General features: G+C 33.2%; 1 protein-coding gene across 1 annotated transcript; it reads left to right on the top strand.

Moving 5' to 3' along the window:
- The first annotated feature begins 47 nt into the window (after positions 1 to 47).
- LOC131532032 (protein-glutamine gamma-glutamyltransferase K-like) lies at positions 48 to 17707 on the top strand. The gene is made up of 14 exons (XM_058763329.1): positions 48 to 196; positions 2472 to 2582; positions 2809 to 3000; positions 4361 to 4609; positions 4696 to 4814; positions 6088 to 6195; positions 7816 to 7993; positions 9585 to 9723; positions 10705 to 10897; positions 11023 to 11176; positions 13690 to 13974; positions 15639 to 15799; positions 17147 to 17283; positions 17440 to 17707. The coding sequence occupies exons 2-14, from the start codon at positions 2483 to 2485 to the stop codon at positions 17582 to 17584; spliced, it is 2160 nt and encodes a 719-aa protein (XP_058619312.1). The 5' UTR covers positions 48 to 196; positions 2472 to 2482; the 3' UTR covers positions 17585 to 17707.
- Positions 17708 to 18618: the final 911 nt, after the last annotated feature.

Below are 18618 nucleotides of genomic sequence, written 5' to 3'. Positions count from 1 at the left end.
TACCCGACTGTGAATGCCATGAATGTTGTTCATCAATCTGTCGCCGCCTCTGTAGTGAAGGAGTGGCGACACTCGGGTAAATAAAAGCCATAAGCAGGTGCTTCAATGCCAAACATTCTTTGAATTCATCAGCGCGAACACAAGCCGGTCTGTCAGATCACCTGAACCTCGCACGCCAGACGCCTCAAACACGCAGGTAATACTGCATTACAAATACTTCATTAGAAAACACTTTAGAACACGTTTTCTTTATTAATTCATCATAAACATTATGCTTAATTGATCAACAGGTCATGTTTATTCAAATATGCATATACTGAAAACATAAACGGCACCATTATTGCATTAAACTTTAAAGCAAAACGTTACAGGTGTGTAGGGTAAAAAATTAAACTAAAACTTATGCTAATACTTAATACTAATACGATATTTCCCCAGCTGGCTGATTACTTTAAGAATTACAAGTTTTCTGAAATGCTTAAGTATGCAAATAATGCATTATCTAATTAAATGTGCATTAACTTGGATTTCCAGGAAATAAATCTTGGATAAAGTCAGGTTCAAAAATGCGTGTTTCATTTTGTTGACATATTAGAGTCAAAGGTTTTTATAGAGGGGACTTTTAATCATTTTAAAAATACTGTCAACAGCCAGAAAATGAATTTTCACTATGGTTTTATTAATAAAACAGTGTATAAAACCAGGTGAATGATATATGAACAAATCTCTCTATAAAAATGTTCAGCACGTAGACAGGTAGTCTACAGGTAGTTTACAGTAAAACTGTAAAACTTGGTGTCTGTAAGTGCTGCTGAAGTGGAGAAAAACGGCATTTAAAGATAGCATTACAATTGAAATCTACAGATGCAAATAGAATATTTATGCAATGATAAAATCAGGTGAACTATATATGAACAAACCCCTCATTAAAAACCTTCAGAATATAGATTGGAGTAAAACTAAAACGTTTTTTAAGTGTTCAGGTAATTTAAAGCCTTGACAACACTCTTTTAAACACAATTAATACAAAATGGATTTAACTTAGTTGAGCTATAAAACAGGATGATTAAAAATGTCAATGAACTTTGATTCTTATATTTTAATATGAGCATGCATATTTAAATATGCATGAATTTGAGACCGATTTATTGCTTATTTAATAATGAAAGTTATTGTAGAACAGTTTTTCGCTCATTAATAACATGTGAGAGCAGATTCTTGTTGACATGATGAAGTGTCAGTTACAGCAGCCGGCTGATGTCTTGTGTTTTATTCAGGTGTGAGCGTAAGATGTGCCTTTGTTGGCAGTCTTTTGTGCAAAAACTATGCTAATGACTTGACATTCAGTGTGGGAGGTGATGAGTGTCAAAAAAGCTATAGAAAGTCTTGATAATGATTTTATAATTGTACAATTAAAGGCTGGAATGACTTTTAAAACTCACACTCACGCTTGTTGCTAGGCGATGCGTGACAAATGAAAACAATGTGTTCTAAAATCAGCTCAAAGAGAGAAGAATGTTGTTATGATATAGTGTTTGAGTTCTAGCATTCATTGATTCTTTATTATGACCATTTTCCATTTGTTAGAATAATAGTAAAGTCATGAAGACTCGTTAGGAAACTTTATGAAGTGCATTCTGGGAACACTTGTAAATGACACTTCTCCATCTGCCTCAACTAAAGTTCGGCATTGTAAAGAAATTCATATGTAGGCACAATTGATATTTGTCCATAAAATTAAACTTATAAGGTGTGTTAGCAGAAACAGTTGGGTCAAAAGATTGTTGAAATTTTGAAAAATGTAAAGTCAACATGACAAACAATACCAACAACATCGAATCTAATGTAAACCTCAAATTAAATACAAAAGTGTGGAATTTATATAACTGAATGAATTTATTTTACGTTTACATTTATTCATTTAGCAGATGCTTCAATCCAAAGCAACTAATCCTATTTTTTTTTTACTGTATATAATTTTTAAGTTATAAGCTTAATTATAAAATATATAGTTTTAAATATATTATTTATTATCTTCATTTATATATTAGATCTTATTTATTTATATTTATTTAGCTATTTATTTTGGATTCTATTGATTAATATTTTATTTAATATTAAATAGAAGGATATGAAATTTAAATAAATAACTGAATACGTTTATTTATGTATTATAATTCTATTTATTAATTTTATTTAATAAAATATAATTATTTAATAAATATAATTTACTTTATATTTGAATTCATTTGACTTTTTATTAATGCATGTGTTATAATTTAATTAATTAGTTTACTGAAATTAGTTTATATTTTATTTATTAGAATTTATTGATTTACTTCTTTAAATTTTTATTACATTTTTATTCATATTATATTATTTCTATTTATTGATTTATTAGAAATGAATTTATTTAATTATTCATTTTAAGCATTTGACATATTCATGTATCTTTCTCTTATATATTTCAGGCTGCTTAGAAATGTCTAGCTCTAACCCCAACAATACTGGAGGTCCCAGTGCCAGCACCCCTAGAGCTGTGCCTACGACCCCGTCTGCACCTGGGACATCAGCTGCTTCAGGTGAGAAGGTTCATTTGCATTAAAAAAATACAAGTTCTTTCATTTTAATTTAGAACATTTTTTTTTATCTTTAAATGATGCATAAATAAACAAATCCTCATTGTGCAAAAGAATGAAAATGTATAAAACTGCCACTATTCCACTATTGCTGGAAAATACTAAGATTTGATGCTCTAAGTTGGATGATCTTCGGTCTGTATATCTGTACGTTTTCTCTCTCTCTCAGACAAGCTTCTGATGGTTCGTTCGGTCGACCTCCTGAAATCCAAGGATGGGCAGAACCGTCTCGAGCATCACACAGACGCTTACTTCAGCGACAAGCTGATCGTCCGCAGAGGACAGACCTTCCAGATGTGGATCGAGTTCTCCAGACCCTTCAACCCCAAATCAGACAAGCTGCAGCTGCAGCTGAAGTTAGGTGAGCGAGCCACATTCACAAAACCTGTTTGACAACAGTCATTATTTTTGTTCCATTTAATCCCACAAGGTGCTCAGAAATGACTCCTTTCCCCTTTAAAATGATCCGTGCGTATCTTCATTTGACACTTTCTAAGAAGTCAAACATCTCTGCACATGACAACCTCAAGTCTGGACTTGTCTGGATTCCCTTTTGCTGTTTGTTTTGAGTTTTTAGTGAATATTTTTCATGATCACTGCTGTACTTCTCATTCACACTGGACACACCCCTGACAGCGTGTTAAACTCACAGAAGAGCAGAATTGAAATCAGAATGAAATCAGCATCAGAAGATCACAAAATCATGCAGGGGTATTGTAGAGGTATAGTGTGTGTGTGTATATTAAATAAAAACATTTTAAAAACTTGAATAATTTGAAATAAAATAACAAACTGGAATAAAAAAAGTTATTTTATTTCAGGTAAGTCAACATTTCTCATTTTCATTAGTTTAGCTTGCTGTAGCTACTAAAATATCTAAAACTGAAACAAAAATGAATAAAAACTATATAGACATATTAAAAAGTAATAAATTATAAAATTACTAAAACATAAAATAAAGTAAAAATGAAATATATATATATATATATATATATATATAAAAACTAATTCAAGAAGTGAATAAAAACTATAATAGTAAAATTCACGGAAAATAATCAAATGTTTGAAAAGTCTGAATCTGAATCAAAATCTGAATTAAATCAAAATCAGAAATAAAAGCAGTACCAGAAGAACAACTTGAATCAAAATCAATAATCAGTGCATATCAGACGCATAATAGAAATTCATAATTAAAATTACACAATCATTTAACAAAAAAAAAAATCGGAACCAAAATCATAATAAGACAATAAGGTGTATTTAAATTTGATTTTAACTTGTGTTTTGATGGATTTTTTTTGTTAATTCTTTCTGTACTCAACCGTCACTCATAAAACATAAACATGCAGCGGCTACGGAAATGAATACATGTTTTTTTTGTCAATGTTTTTCATCCGGAGTCTGATGCATTAGCATTGTTTGAATGAGAAATCAGTGTGTGACATAGACAAAGATGCCCAGACATTCTGACAGTTAGTTCAATTATCTTGCTCTTTATTCAGAAGAGGGAAAAACTGACAGATCTTTTCATTCGTGACTGATGTGAGTCATGAAGTAGTTTGGTTTGGGCCAGGACTAGTTATGTAATCTAATCCAGCTGCTCCTTGAGTCTCTCTTTATTAATGGATCTCCAGCTGAGTCACTGACAGATGATTTGATTAAACTAAATCATTAAAACCCTGTTCATCTAACGTTTCCATGTCTTTGTGTTTTTGACACAGATCCCATCTTCACCAGTAATCCCGGGATTCGCATCTCTGTCCCGTTAGTGGATGTCCTGGAAGACGGCTGCTGGGAGATGAAGATCGTGGAGCAGAAGGACAAAAGCGTGCGGCTGGCGGTCAACACTCTTCCCACCGCCTCCATCGGCCGCTACAGGGTGACCGTTGAGTCTTTCTCACCGAGGGGCAGGCTGCTGTTCCCCTGCACCCCAAACGACATCTACATGCTCTTCAACCCCTGGTGTGAAGGTACAGAGTCAACAGAAGACAAGCGTACTCCTTTTACCCTCATTTACATTAATGAAGTAACACCACATTGACCCGTCTCTCCTCAGATGATCCCGTGTATCTGGATAATGAAGCGGAAAGGAAAGAGTATGTTCTGAATAGCATGGGCAGGATTTATTACGGAACCGAGCAGCAAATTGGAGGCAGAACGTGGAATTTTGCCCAGGTGTGGAAACAATTCCATTATAGAGAGTGAAATTAATTAATTTATTTGAATTTAAATTATTATGCAATAGTTGGTCCCACTTTATATTAGGTGACCTTAACTAATATGCACTTACATTTAAATTAATCATTTGGTACAATGCACTTATTGTGTACATATATGTTTTTACATTGTACTTATATTTTTTTAAATACCTATATGTAATTGCATCTGTAATTAATTTCTGTAATTACATTTATAATTACACTGTTGACCCATCCCTTACACCTTAACCCACCCTTAAACCTACTCATACCACCAAACCTGTTCCTAACCTTACCCGTATCCTCAATAGCAGCAAAAGTGTTTGCAATACAATGTGAACACAATAAGTACATTGTACTTATTTTTTGATGCAAGTACATACTAGTTAAGGCCACCTAATATAAAGTGTGACCCAATAGTTCTGTCATGGTTATGGACTTTTTCGTATTTTCTTATGTTCCTTGTTCTCCTGCCCTGTTTAGCTCTTGTCATTAGTTTCAGGTGTGTCTTATTAATTGACCCATTACATCTACTCCCTGTTTTGTTCTGTTGTCTGACAGTTATTTGCTTTACAATTATGTGTGCTACGTTTACTTCTGTGTTTCTCCTTCGTGGATTTATTATTAAAGAGCTATTATTATTATTATTATTATTATTTCAATTGCTATTAATAATTTGCAATTGTCTTATCCATTTCAGCAGATTCTATTCTGTAATTCTGTTATTGTTATTATTTCCACTATTAATATATATTGTTTGTTGTTGCTATTATTATTATTATTATTATTATTATTAATTGTTTTATCAGTTTGAACATTCTTTTATCTATAATTTGATTATTAATTTAAATTATTATTATTATTGTTGTTGTTGTTGTTTTGCAATTTTATTATTATTATTGCTACCATGTTTGTTGTTATTTCCATTATTATTATAATTATTATTGCTGTTATATAATATGTTATACAATTGTTTAATCAGTTTGAACAGATTCTAATATTATCTTTACTTTGATTATTAATTTATTACTATTATTATTATTGCTATTATGATTGTTGTTATTTCCATATTTATTATTGTTGTTGTTATTATTATGCTTTTTTAAAAATCAATTTCAATCAGATTGTATGATTATTTATGATTATATATTATTATTGTTATTATTATTATTACTTCCATTATTATATTTATTATCATTATTATCAATCCCATTATTTTATTTATTTATTTATTTTTCATTTGTTTTCAGTTTGAACAGGGCATCCTGGAAGCGTGTCTGCTTCTGCTGGAGATGGGTCAGGTTGCTATGACCGAATGGAGGGATCCAGTGATTGTGTCCAGAATGGTATCTGCTCTGGTGAGTCACATTCACATGACATCGACATAGATTCATAAGAAATCATGAATATGACATGGATTTGAGAAGGTGAATTACAGTCGACAGCATAGTAGTTTTAGGTTCATAGGAATCTATCTTTTTCAAGACAGTACATGTTGAACACCAGAGCTGGTGCTTGTTTGTTTACAGAAGCACATGCTTTCTCTTTCATTGAAACAAACGTTCTCCTCTGTCTTGTCTTGCACAGTTTCAAGCATCATTAGTGTAGAGATATGTCCTTTAATTCTATACACTTCTGAATGAATGGATATAGAACTGCAAAAAGATCACAATGTCACATTTTACCTTTGTAATCTCACTGATCAATCTGATTTGTTATAAATGTCTTAAATAATTAATCTACATCATAAACATGTGTTAAGTGATAGAAATATAATAATGATATTACAAATATAGACTACTGTTTAAAAGTTTGTAGTCTGTTTTTTAAGATTTTTAATGTTTCTGAAGTCTTTTCTGCTCACAGAGGCTGCATTTATTTGATCAAAAATACAGTAAAAACAGCAATATTGTGAAATATTAAAATCGTTTTCTATGTGTATATTTTAAATGTTATCTATTTCTGTGATCAAAGCTGAATTTTCAGCATCATTACTCCAGTCTTCAGTGTCACATGATCCTTCAGAAATCATTCTAATATGATTTGCTGCTCAAAAAACATTTCTGATTATTATCAATGTTGAAAACAGTTCATATCTTTGTGGAAACAGTGATACATTTTATTTTTCGGGAGTCTTTGATGAATAGAAAGTTCAAAATAACAGCATTTATTTGAAATAGAAATCCTCTGTAACATTATAAATGTCATGTTTTTGTCATTTTTGTTCCATTTAATGCATCCTTGCTATGTGACCCTGGAGCACAAAAGCAGTCATAAGCAGCACAGCTATATTTGTAGCAATAGCCAAGAATACATTGTATGGGTCAAAATTATCGTTTTTCTTTTATGCCATAAATCATTAGGATATTAAGTAAAGATCATGTTCCATGAAGATATTTTGTAAATTTCCTACTATAAATATATCAAACTTAATTTTTGATTTGTAATATGCATCGCTAAGGACTTCATTTGGACAACTTTAAAGGCGATTATCTATTCAGCTTTCAGATGATGAATAAATCTCAATTTTGAAAAATTTACCCTTATGACTGGTTTTGTGGTCCAGGGTCACATATAAAAGTATTAATATATTTTTAATAAATTTACTGACCCCAAACTTTTGAACAATAATGTATATTAAATAAAGCACTAAAGAACATTTTAAAGATATTTTTAGAAGCTACAGTTACAGAAATCTGCTTCATTCTGTTTTCATAAAAATACCAATGAAATTTGTCAGTAAATATAATTTTTTTTTATTTACTATTGTTATAAAAAAGAACTATGTATCCTTAAACAATGTCTACATAGCAACAGTTCAGTCTTCATACAATACATTCATTGCATAATCATTAGAAATTGATACTGATCTTTTCTGACATTTTAAGAAGGACCTGTGAGGAACAGAAAAATAGATGCATGATTCAAGATCTGAAAAATACCTGTTTTTGAAAAGCTTTTCTGTTCTTCTGTGACAGGTGAACTCCAATGATGACCGTGGTGTGCTGATGGGTAATTGGTCAGACAGCTTTGAAGGTGGGACGAGTCCCACTGCTTGGAGCGGGAGCGGCGACATCCTGAGACAGTATCACAAAAACTCAGGGAAGCCTGTCAAATTCGGACAGTGCTGGGTCTATTCAGGAGTCACCACATCTGGTACATTTTGGATTTCTCATTTTGTCACTTGATAAACTAAACACTGTCACTGAAAACACTGTCAACAGCCAGAAAAAATCACTATATTTTAGGAATGAAATATAAATATATATTTATACATATAAATATAAATCAGTGTAAATGATATATGAACAAAGCCCTCAGTAAAAACCTTCAGAATATAAAGAAGAATGAAACTGCTGTTTAGTGTATGCAAGTGCTGATTATATATATATAAAGATATGTATTATAATTGAGATCTACAGCTGCAAATAGATAAAGTGCATTAATAATATCAGGAGAATGAAATATGAAGAAACCCCTCAGTAAAAACCTTCATAAATTAGAGAGGATTATGTTTGCTAAATTTGGTGTTTGTAAATGCCGCTGAAATGGAGAAAAAACTCTTTAAAGATATGTTTTGTAATTGAAATCTACACAATCAAATAGATAAAGTGCAATAAAATAAACACTTAAAAGTGTATTTTAGATGTTTTCTTTCCACTAGTCTGAAAGAAGATTCGGTCCCACTTTATGTTAAGTGGCCTTAGCTACTATGTACTTATATTTAAATTAATCATTTGATACAATGCACTTATTGTGTACATACATGTTTTTTTATTGTACTTATATTTTTAAAAAATACCTATATGTACTTACATCTGTAATTAATTTCTGTAATTACATTTATAATTACACTGTCAACCCATCCCTTACACCTTAACCCACCCTTAAACCTACTCATACCACCAAACCTGTCCCAAACCTTAACCGTATCCCACCTCAATAGCAGCAAAAGTGTTTTGCAATACAATATGAACACAATAAGTACATTGCACTTATTTTTTGATGTAAGTACATACTAGTTAAGGCCTCCTAATATAAAGTGTAACTGAAGATTCTGTTTTCACAAAAATAAATCTATGAAATTTTGCAAAAAAGTATGAAAGTAACAGTGAAAAATATCAAAAAGTTGACCATGTTTTTAGGAATAAAATCAGTGGGAATGATATATGAACAAACCCCTCAGTAAAAACCTTCAGAATATAGAGAGGAATAAAACTGCTAAGTTTAGTGTATGTAAGTCCTGCTGAAATGGAGAAAAAACTTTTAAAGATACAGTATGTATTATAATTGAAATCTACAGCCACAAATAGATAAAGCACATTAATAATATCAGGAGAATGAAATATGAACAAACTCCTCAGTAAAAACCTTCATAAATGAGAGAGGATTATGTTTGCTAAGTTTTGGTGTTTGTAAGTGCTGCTGAAATGGAGAAAAAACTTTAAAAGATATGTATTGTAATTGAAATCTACAAAAACAAATAGATAAAGTGCAATACAATAAACACTTTAAAGTGTATTTTAGATGTTTTCTTTTCACTAGTCTGAAAGAAGAAAAGTTATGGTAGCAAAATAGCCCAAAGTCATGAAAAAACAATGGTTTTGCCTGTAATGTCTTGCCTTAACAAATCCTGGCAAAGCTGTTGACGTACAGGGCAACTCCAACACTGTCTGCAAGCCTTTCACCACTTACAGTTCAGTGTATATAAACCTCTTTGTAATGTTCTTTCTATTTTCTCTCTCAGTGTTGAGATGTCTTGGTATTCCCACCCGTTGTGTGACCAACTTCAGCTCCGCTCACGACACGGACCTTTCCCTGACCACAGACATTTATCTTGATGAGAAACTGGAGCTCATCAAAGACGAGACCAGCGATTCTGTCTGGTATGATAACCATCACCTCTTAAGTTCCTTTTACTGTCATTAATGTCATCAGTATCAGGTTCATGTTATACTTAGTCTCTCTGATCAGTAAAATGTATGCTTGGGAGATTTTAAATTAAATTTTCATTAGTGACAGTTCTCAAATAAAGCAATCATTACTGACACTTTACATTATATGGCACCAGGGTTATTATAATTAACTAAAACTAAAACCACTTGAAATAAAACAAACGTTAACGAAATAACCTAAACTTATTTTATTTCATTTAGTTGCCAAGGCAACATTACTAGTTTCGTTTTGGTTTAAATTTAAGTACTAAAATAAATGAGTAAGTAATGAGCAATAAAACTGAAAAAAAAAACAAAACAAAAAAACAACACAACTTTATAGACATGTTTAAAAAAAAAAAAAAAACTAATAAAAAATGACAAAAACAAATTTAACAAAACTTTAAGTAAATGTAAAATATTTACAAAAACTGTAATATATTAATGACATTAAAATAACACTGTGTATAACACTTTAGTGTCCCTTTATTGTTTTTAATGTATTAAAGGTATAATTGTTTTGGGGGGAACAAATAAATATGTTTAATAAACTAATGTTTAACAAAAACTAGCATGAAAAATAAAAAAAAACATTATTTCTTGGAATTTCATGGAATTCAGAAATCAGTTCTTTAATCGAATATTTAATTTTAATGTGTTGTGCATTTGATTAATGTGTTTATTTAATGTTTGTTTGTGTGTTTGAATGTTGTTAATAAATAATTTAAAAACACAAAATCACACAAATCAGTATTGAATAAATACTCTGATATTGTTTAGTTTGAGGTTGATGGTCATGATTTTCTGAAGGTAAAGTGTCTCATTTCTAATTGTTAAAAAGAGTTTGAGTCCCTGTTTTAGTCAATGCCTGTTCAAGTGTATTTTTGTAAATTGGTGACTAACAATAAACTTATGTTGGCTGTTTCTCTGTAGGAACTTCCACGTGTGGAACGAATCCTGGATGACCCGTCCAGATCTCCCAGCAGGTAACGGTGGGTGGCAGGTTGTGGATGCGACCCCTCAAGAGCTCAGCCAGGGTTCACACCGCTGCGGTCCCACCCCCGTCTCCGCCGTCCGCAACGGACAAGTCGACCTGAAATTCGACACTCCTTTCGTCTTTGCTGAAGTGCGTGCTTCATACAAACTTCTTTTCATCCTCATTTGTGTCTGATGACATTTCATACTTTGCACTTTTAATTTGGAGTCAAAACATCTACTTTATGGCTGAATTGGTTTCACTGTGCGTCTCAGGTGAACAGTGACAGAATCTACTGGCAGAAGAAACCTGATGGAAGTTTAAGTCAGGTTCATGTGGAGAAGAGCTCCATCGGTCAGCGCATCAGTACTAAAGCTGTAGGATCTGATGCACGCGTGGACATCACACACCTCTATAAATACCCAGAAGGTAACAAAACAAATGCATCTGGTCCAAAACCTAGAGCTGCCTTCATTGAAATCATTTTAAGGCATCATAGACATCATAGGCATCATATGATATATGCTGATATTGATACCGATAGTTTGATTCTCGAGAAAAAAAAAAAAAAAAACTCTCCCAGCTAATGCTGTAAAATATACTGTGAACCCTCTCATTTGGTACATGGCTATAATATTAGAGGTTAAAATGAAACCCAACTATTACATTCAACTGCTATTTATTTTCAGCTATAATTATTACTCTTAAATAAATGTCACTTGCACATGAGGTAGTTTCATAAACACTTAATTGTCTTCATGACAAATTTATTCAAACATACACATATAATTGACAGTAAATATGCTTGTTTCTAGTGTTTTATAACTAACTGTGAACACTGGATATCTTTCCTGAGATAAAGTAAGCGACATATTCACAAGCTGTATTGTATCTTTCAGCGTTCCGATGTTCATTCATGTTTATTAAGCGCTATAAGTTGTGTTAAAGTGGAAGAGACTCGGGCTCCACGCTGCCGTTTAAACTGAAGCTGCTACAGTGATCTGTCACGCCACATTTAAGTGCATCAAACTGGCATGTATTGTTTGAATTTTGTGATAAAATGGACAGAATTTGAAAGCTGAGACTTTGTTTCTTATCAGAAGTAACAAAGCACAACGCTCTTTGCGATTATTGGATGGGAAGCACATTACAAATAATGTTTGTTGATGGGGTAAATGGCAGACCTGGCAACTCTGGCTTAAGCTACATGTGATTCATAGCATCAAATTAAGCCTGCTTCAACGTTCATTTTATAATTGTTAATGCATTGTTTAATTAAAAGAAAAGAAACAAAGAAATCAGATAAGAATCACGATATGTGCCCCGAAGTCCCGATCTGAATTAATAAGATTTGTGAACTATCTCCAAAGTTCCGATCTAAATCAAATGATTCACGATATGCATTCCGAAGTCTCGATCTGAATAATGATTCTTGAACCATCATTTCAGTTTGGGACTAAAGAGCACGTATCACAAATCTTTCAATTCGTGAAATTAAAGATTCACGAACCTGCTCCGAAGTTCCGATCTAAATGATTTGGGATCCGCGCTGCAAAGTCAAGTCAAGTCACCTTTATTTATATAGCGCTTTTAACAATACAGATTGTGTCAAAGCACTTAACAGTATCAAATTGGAGGACAGAGTGTCAGTAATGTATAATGATAAGATTAAACACTCAGTTTTCAGTTAAAGGCATTTCATTATTGAATTCAGAGATGTCATTGTCTAGCTCAGTTTAGTTTAAATAGTATCTGTGCAATCAAATCGGCAATAATCGCTAGAAATTAAGTGTCCCCAACTGAGCAAGCCAGAGGCGACAGCGGCAAGGAACCAAAACTCCCTCTGTGACAGAATGGAGAAAAAAACCTTGAGAGAAACCAGGCTCAGTCGAGGGTCAGTTCTCCTCTGACCAGACGAAACCCGCAGTTCAATTCCAACCGCAGCCATGTCAGATTGTGTAAAGGGCTTAATAATTTATTATTTAAAAAATAATTTAAAAAAAAACTAAAAATAATGTATTTATTAATTTTTCATATTTGTATATTATTATTATTATTATTTTTTTTAAATGTATAAATGTAATGTCATGATCTGAATCAAATTATTCATGATACATGATCCGTTTGGAGCGCTTTGAAACTGAATAATTTTGCAATGCAATGCTTTAACTGATTCAGAGTTTAGAAAAGTTCTATTTCACCCATCATGTGGTTTTCATTACAAGCGATGTCAAAAGTTGAATATTAATAGCTCTTTTAAACTGTTTTAAACTGAAATAAATGATCGAAATTACAAGTTAGAGTTTGAATCAATTGGAGCAGTTCCAGCGTAAATGACTCATTGAGTTGAATCGGTTTGTCTGTTCTTCCGCATTTTGCACCTGCAGCTGTGTTTACACTGTCTGTAGTACTTCTGGCTTAGTTTGCTAGTTTTATGAGATTAATTGAAATTAGCTAAAACATTTTTTACAGTGTTTACAAATAAAATATGATCGATATTTCCTTTCGGAAGATAAACTCAAAATATCCAATACAAATCTAAAAACATATTCATGTGAGGTAACCGGTTTACTGCTTTACAGCTCAAAATGCAGGTTAGATGAGAACATTGTGCATTATGATCGACTTTGTTGCTTAATTCGCGATTAATTTAAATAGTTTTACCACTGCAATTCAGTTGGTACCAGTCAATACGAAATCAGTCGAAATAATCCAGTCATCTCATCCCATTGAAGTGAATGTTAAATTTATTTATTGTCATAAATATTTGAAAATTATTGTTGTATCTGATTGTATTAGTCTAGAGTGATAGTCAATGTAAAATGAGCAACTGAGAGAAGCAGATGAATACAAAACAGCTAGGGCGAAGGTTTGATTTTGACATGGACACAATAAAATATATCAACTTGCACTCCTCTTTACTGTCTGTTCATGTCCATCAGGTTCAGAGGAGGAGCGCATAGCTGTGGAAACAGCCAGTCGTTTCGGCTCCAAGCCGACTTTCTATCCGTCACCCACCGACAATGATGTGAGTATTGAGATCGTCATGGACGGGACAGGACCACGTATCGGTGAAGACGCCAAACTCTCCATCGTCCTGAAGAACACAAGCTCAAAGCAGCGCACGGCCAGTCTGCTGTATGAGGTGATGGTCATGTACTACACTGGAGTGCTGAAAGACACCGTGAAGAAGGACCGGATTCCTATTGACCTTAAACCTCAAGAGAGTGAGTAGAGTCTGACTATCAAACAGTCCCAGTAGAGACTTTTCTCTGGTTATTGTGCCCCACAATGTCTGAATCAGTAGCTAAAGGTTTTTAGGTGCAAACAATATTTAGGGCCCTATCATACACCAGGCACGTCGCAAGTGTTTTTGCTAGTTTCAGCCCGACGCAGTTATCATTTTCACGTCCTGTGCCACGTTGTTTAAATAGCAAATGCATTTGTGCCCATTTGTGCACTCATGGGCGTGATGGTCTGAAAACCAGGTGTGTTCAGGCGCATTGTTGGCGCCTTGCTATTTGGAGGCATCTGAAATAGACTGCGCCATTGACCAGCTTAAACATGGTTTAAAGTCTATGGCCCAATAATTCTTTTTGTTATTTAAAGAGTGCGTTAGTAATATGCGCCTATAGGTGGGTCCACAATGCGCATACACTCTGCTTATTACACACACAGAGACATGCAGCAGCACACAAACGTGCCAAATATTAAAATTAAAGGATTACAATGTAAAAGATTATTATTGTGTAGGCTACATAAATAAAAAAATGCCTACATGTCATAATGGATAATCATTACATGTATCAGAATTAGGCTACCTCGTGCACGAACAGCTCCGTTTCCTCTCTGGAGACGCGTTCAGTCTTTGCTCTTGTAAATTCCGCTGTGTAAATAGCGAATCCGCCATGGTGCAAGCGCAACTGGCTCTTAAAGGGAATGGGTGATGAGATTCTGATTGGTTTATTGCACATTATGCCCAAAACACACCCATTACTCATTAAGAGAATAGGGACAACCCTTTTAGACAATGAAGACCGTTTTCCCCATCGTTAAACTAGCAAAAGTGGATTCGGACACGGCTTAAGTGCACCTTGCACTTTAGACCATGCGCATAGATCGTTAAAATAGGGCCCATAAAGTTGTCCCTTTCAGGGTATTCTCCAGTGACAAGCTGTTGTTCTCCTAAAGGTTTTGGTCTGCCACACACATTTGGTCGGAGATTGTAGTAAGGCTTATTTTTAATTTAATTAAATAAAAGTTTGTTTACACACTAATATGTGTGTGTTCTGTGTATATTTATTATGTATCTATAAATACACACACATATATGTAAAATATTTGTATGTATATATTTTTATACTTGTATATAATTTATATTATATATAAATATAAAATATTTTATATATAAATGTAACATTTTGACTTTATATATACATGTATGTTTGTATTTATACATACATAATAAATATACACACACACACACACACACACACATATAGTACATAATCATAAACTTTTATTTTGAATGGAATTAATCGCGATTAATTATTTTGCAGCCCTATTTTTAATAGAATTTCAATATTTGATCCTGTACAAGAACAGGATCTTGAACAATCTGACTGACCTGATGTGTATTTACTACTTAAAAAACTGTATGTGAGTGTGGGGACAATGAAACATTCATTACAGACTTTAAAAAAAATCTGTAAGAACATTAAGTGTTTTTTAAACATACTGAAAAAAAAATTAACATGACTAATTGGTCACTCTTATGGGCAGAGAGCAAAGAGGAGGAAACCCAGGGTGGAGTACTCTGCAAAATGACACAGTTCTCATTGTAATTGTTTTATCATTGTCATTAATTCCATGCTCCTTTGTCTCCCTTCAGCCAAGACTATTCCTTGGACTCTGCAGTATAAGGAGTACATGAACCATCTGGTGGACCAGGGCGCTCTGATGCTCACGGTCACTGGTCGGGTCAATCAGACCAAACAGATTCTGGCCACACAGTTCAACTTCAGACTGCGAACACCAGACCTCATCCTCACTGTACGTCAATGAGACTCTAGTCTTGATTTGTGATGTATCATAACTAGTGCTGTCAAAATTAGCACAATTAACGTAGGCGATTTGCCTGTATCATTTCATATTAAAGCACGGATAAAACTACGAGCATGCGTGTCAGATCTGCATCACGTTCAGCAGCAGCAGCTCTTAAAGTAATAGCAGCCAAATAACCTAATAACCAGCTGCTGTGATGTCTGTTAATCAAAGAACAAAAGAAAAAAAGAAAAAAAGAGGAAATCAACAACATTTGTAGCTTTAAGGATTCATCTATATTTAATTTAGAATTTAGTGTTGATAACTGTATTCAATTTCTGTATATTTCCTACTTGATGAAGGGGACAGGTAAATATGACATTTATTATACTGGGTTTACGTGAAGATTGTTTTACGTTCACTTAAATTAGAAGCTGTTATTTTTTTAAAGTCTAATAAATGTTAAAATTGATAGCTCTTAAGTGTACTGTGGTGTTAAAGGGATACTCCATCCCAAAATCAAAATTGTGTCATTAATCACTTACCCCCATGTCGTTCCAAACCCGTAAAAGCTTGATTCGTCTTCAGAACACAATTTAAGATATTTTAGATGAAAACCGGGAGGCTTGTGACTGTCCCATTGACTGCATAGTAAATTGCACTGTCAAGGTTCAGAAAAGTTCTCGTTGCATCGTAAAATTCAGATTGCACGTCTGATGGCAGATGGACTGTTTTGACTACATTTTTCATACATTTATGGACCCTGACAGTGCAATTTACTATGCAGTCAATGGGACAGTCAAGAGGTTTTCATCTAAAATATATTAAATTGTGTTCCGAAGACGAATGAAGCATTTACGGGTTTGGAACAACATGGGGCTTAGTGATTAATGACAAAATTTTCATTTTGGGGTGGAGTATCCCTTTAACTTTAACCGGTTAAATATTAGGAAAAAAGAGCAATTTCCTAGAGATACTCACCTTCAGATGCCATTAAACAAATATAAAAAAATACTGTCTTTGTTGTTTCTACATTAATTTGAATATTGAATGTGAAGTTATTGCAATATAAAAGTACATTTAAAAAAAAAAAAATGTTAGGTGGGATTAATCGTGATTATTCGTAATTAATTTCAGAAACAAAATATGCGATAAGTTAATTTTTTTAAAATCGATTGACAGCACTAATTATAACAGTAATACATATGACTTGTGCACTATATTCCATGTCTTCTAAAGTCACATGATTGTTTGTGTGAGGAACAGACTACATTTAAGTTCATTCCCTCAATTTTAGCTCTCAAAACTTATTCTCAATTCATTCTACATCCATTGACTGTGTTTGTACTGTTTCAGCCTCTAGAGGAAGCTGTGGTGGGTAAAGAGTTGACCGTCAAGATCACGTTCCAGAACCCGCTGTCACAAGTATTGAAGAATGTTTTGTTCCGTATAGAGGGACTGGGAATGCAGAGCGTCAGAAAGATCGAACATGGGTAAGACTTTCAGTGTTTAACAGCATTTTCATTTCAGCTGGGATGTGTTTATGGTTAAAAAGAGAGATTTATATAACGTACTACATCAAATATGGTAAACTGTATTTAAAGAGTGAAAAGCTTCCAGTAAGTTTATATTCTGGTTCTGTCTGTCAGTGATGTGGAGAAGCTTGAGACTGTTACACTGATGGAGAAGTTTGTTCCTACTATCTCCGGCTCCCAGAAGCTCCTGGCATCGATGGACTGCCGTCTGCTCACTCAAGTGCATGGATTCGCTGATATTGTGGTGAAACCAGAGTAAAAAAAAAAGCACTATCAATGTAAAGCCTTCTACTGCTCTCTGTTTACTTATAAGAATGTTAACTTTAATACACTAATTTATATGAAACTGATGCAAGTCAACAATAAAGATCCTCCTTGTTCATATTTTGTCTCTCTGTACTAATGTTTATGTGAGCAGATGTTCATGAACTGAAGTCATTCTCTAATGTATTTGCATAATAATGGACAAGTTAATTTTTTATTTAATTCACAAGCAATATTGTATTTATTCAGATACTGTTATATAAAGAAGAATCAAGAATCATACCATTTTACATGTAATCCCATGTTAACGGCTGGAGATGGGAAAGAAAATGTCTTCAGTAATTTCTTTACAAAGTAACATGCACAATTCTCTGGAAGAAAATGTAGCATTTTATGTTTACTTTCATGAAGTCTTATTAAAATTCATATACATGTCATCCTAGATTTTTTAAAAAAGTTTTTTAAAAGAGGCCAATAGGCACCATTGCAGTTTCTATTAAAACCAGTGCAATTCCCATTATAACCAGTAAATCCATTACAAATTCTGTGATGGTGTCTATTGTTTTTTTGCAGCAGGGTGGGCTAAATGTTCACATTATCTCACGCAGAATATGGTTATTTTCTGTTAGTCACTGTACAAGTGTACATCTATAAACATATGATAGGACACGTCCAATAGACATTGTAGATGAGCAAACACTCTAAAAAATACGTCTCGCAGATGTCAAATAGACATCTCCGTGATGTACGTGTGCAATCAGGGTTGGTTTATCGAGCTGAGATGTATTGATTTTGTTCCATTTTCATGTCAGAGCAATATAATAAGAAACTTTTGCACTTCTAAGCAGGTAAAAGATTCATTAGTTTAAATTTTTGAATTTATGAAATTCTAGTCAACAATGTGTCTCAGTGCAGCACAGAAACAGACCCACCAGTAAAATCACAAAAGAAAGAGGTCACAGGAGGATATAACATTTGTTTAAACATATGTCAAATATATATACGCTTAGAATATAGTGTGTAGTGCTC

Source organism: Onychostoma macrolepis, chromosome 23 (genome assembly GCF_012432095.1).
Source record: "Onychostoma macrolepis isolate SWU-2019 chromosome 23, ASM1243209v1, whole genome shotgun sequence".
In the NCBI taxonomy this organism is placed as follows: Eukaryota; Metazoa; Chordata; class Actinopteri; order Cypriniformes; family Cyprinidae; genus Onychostoma; species Onychostoma macrolepis.
This window is presented reverse-complemented; position numbering and strand designations above follow the sequence as displayed.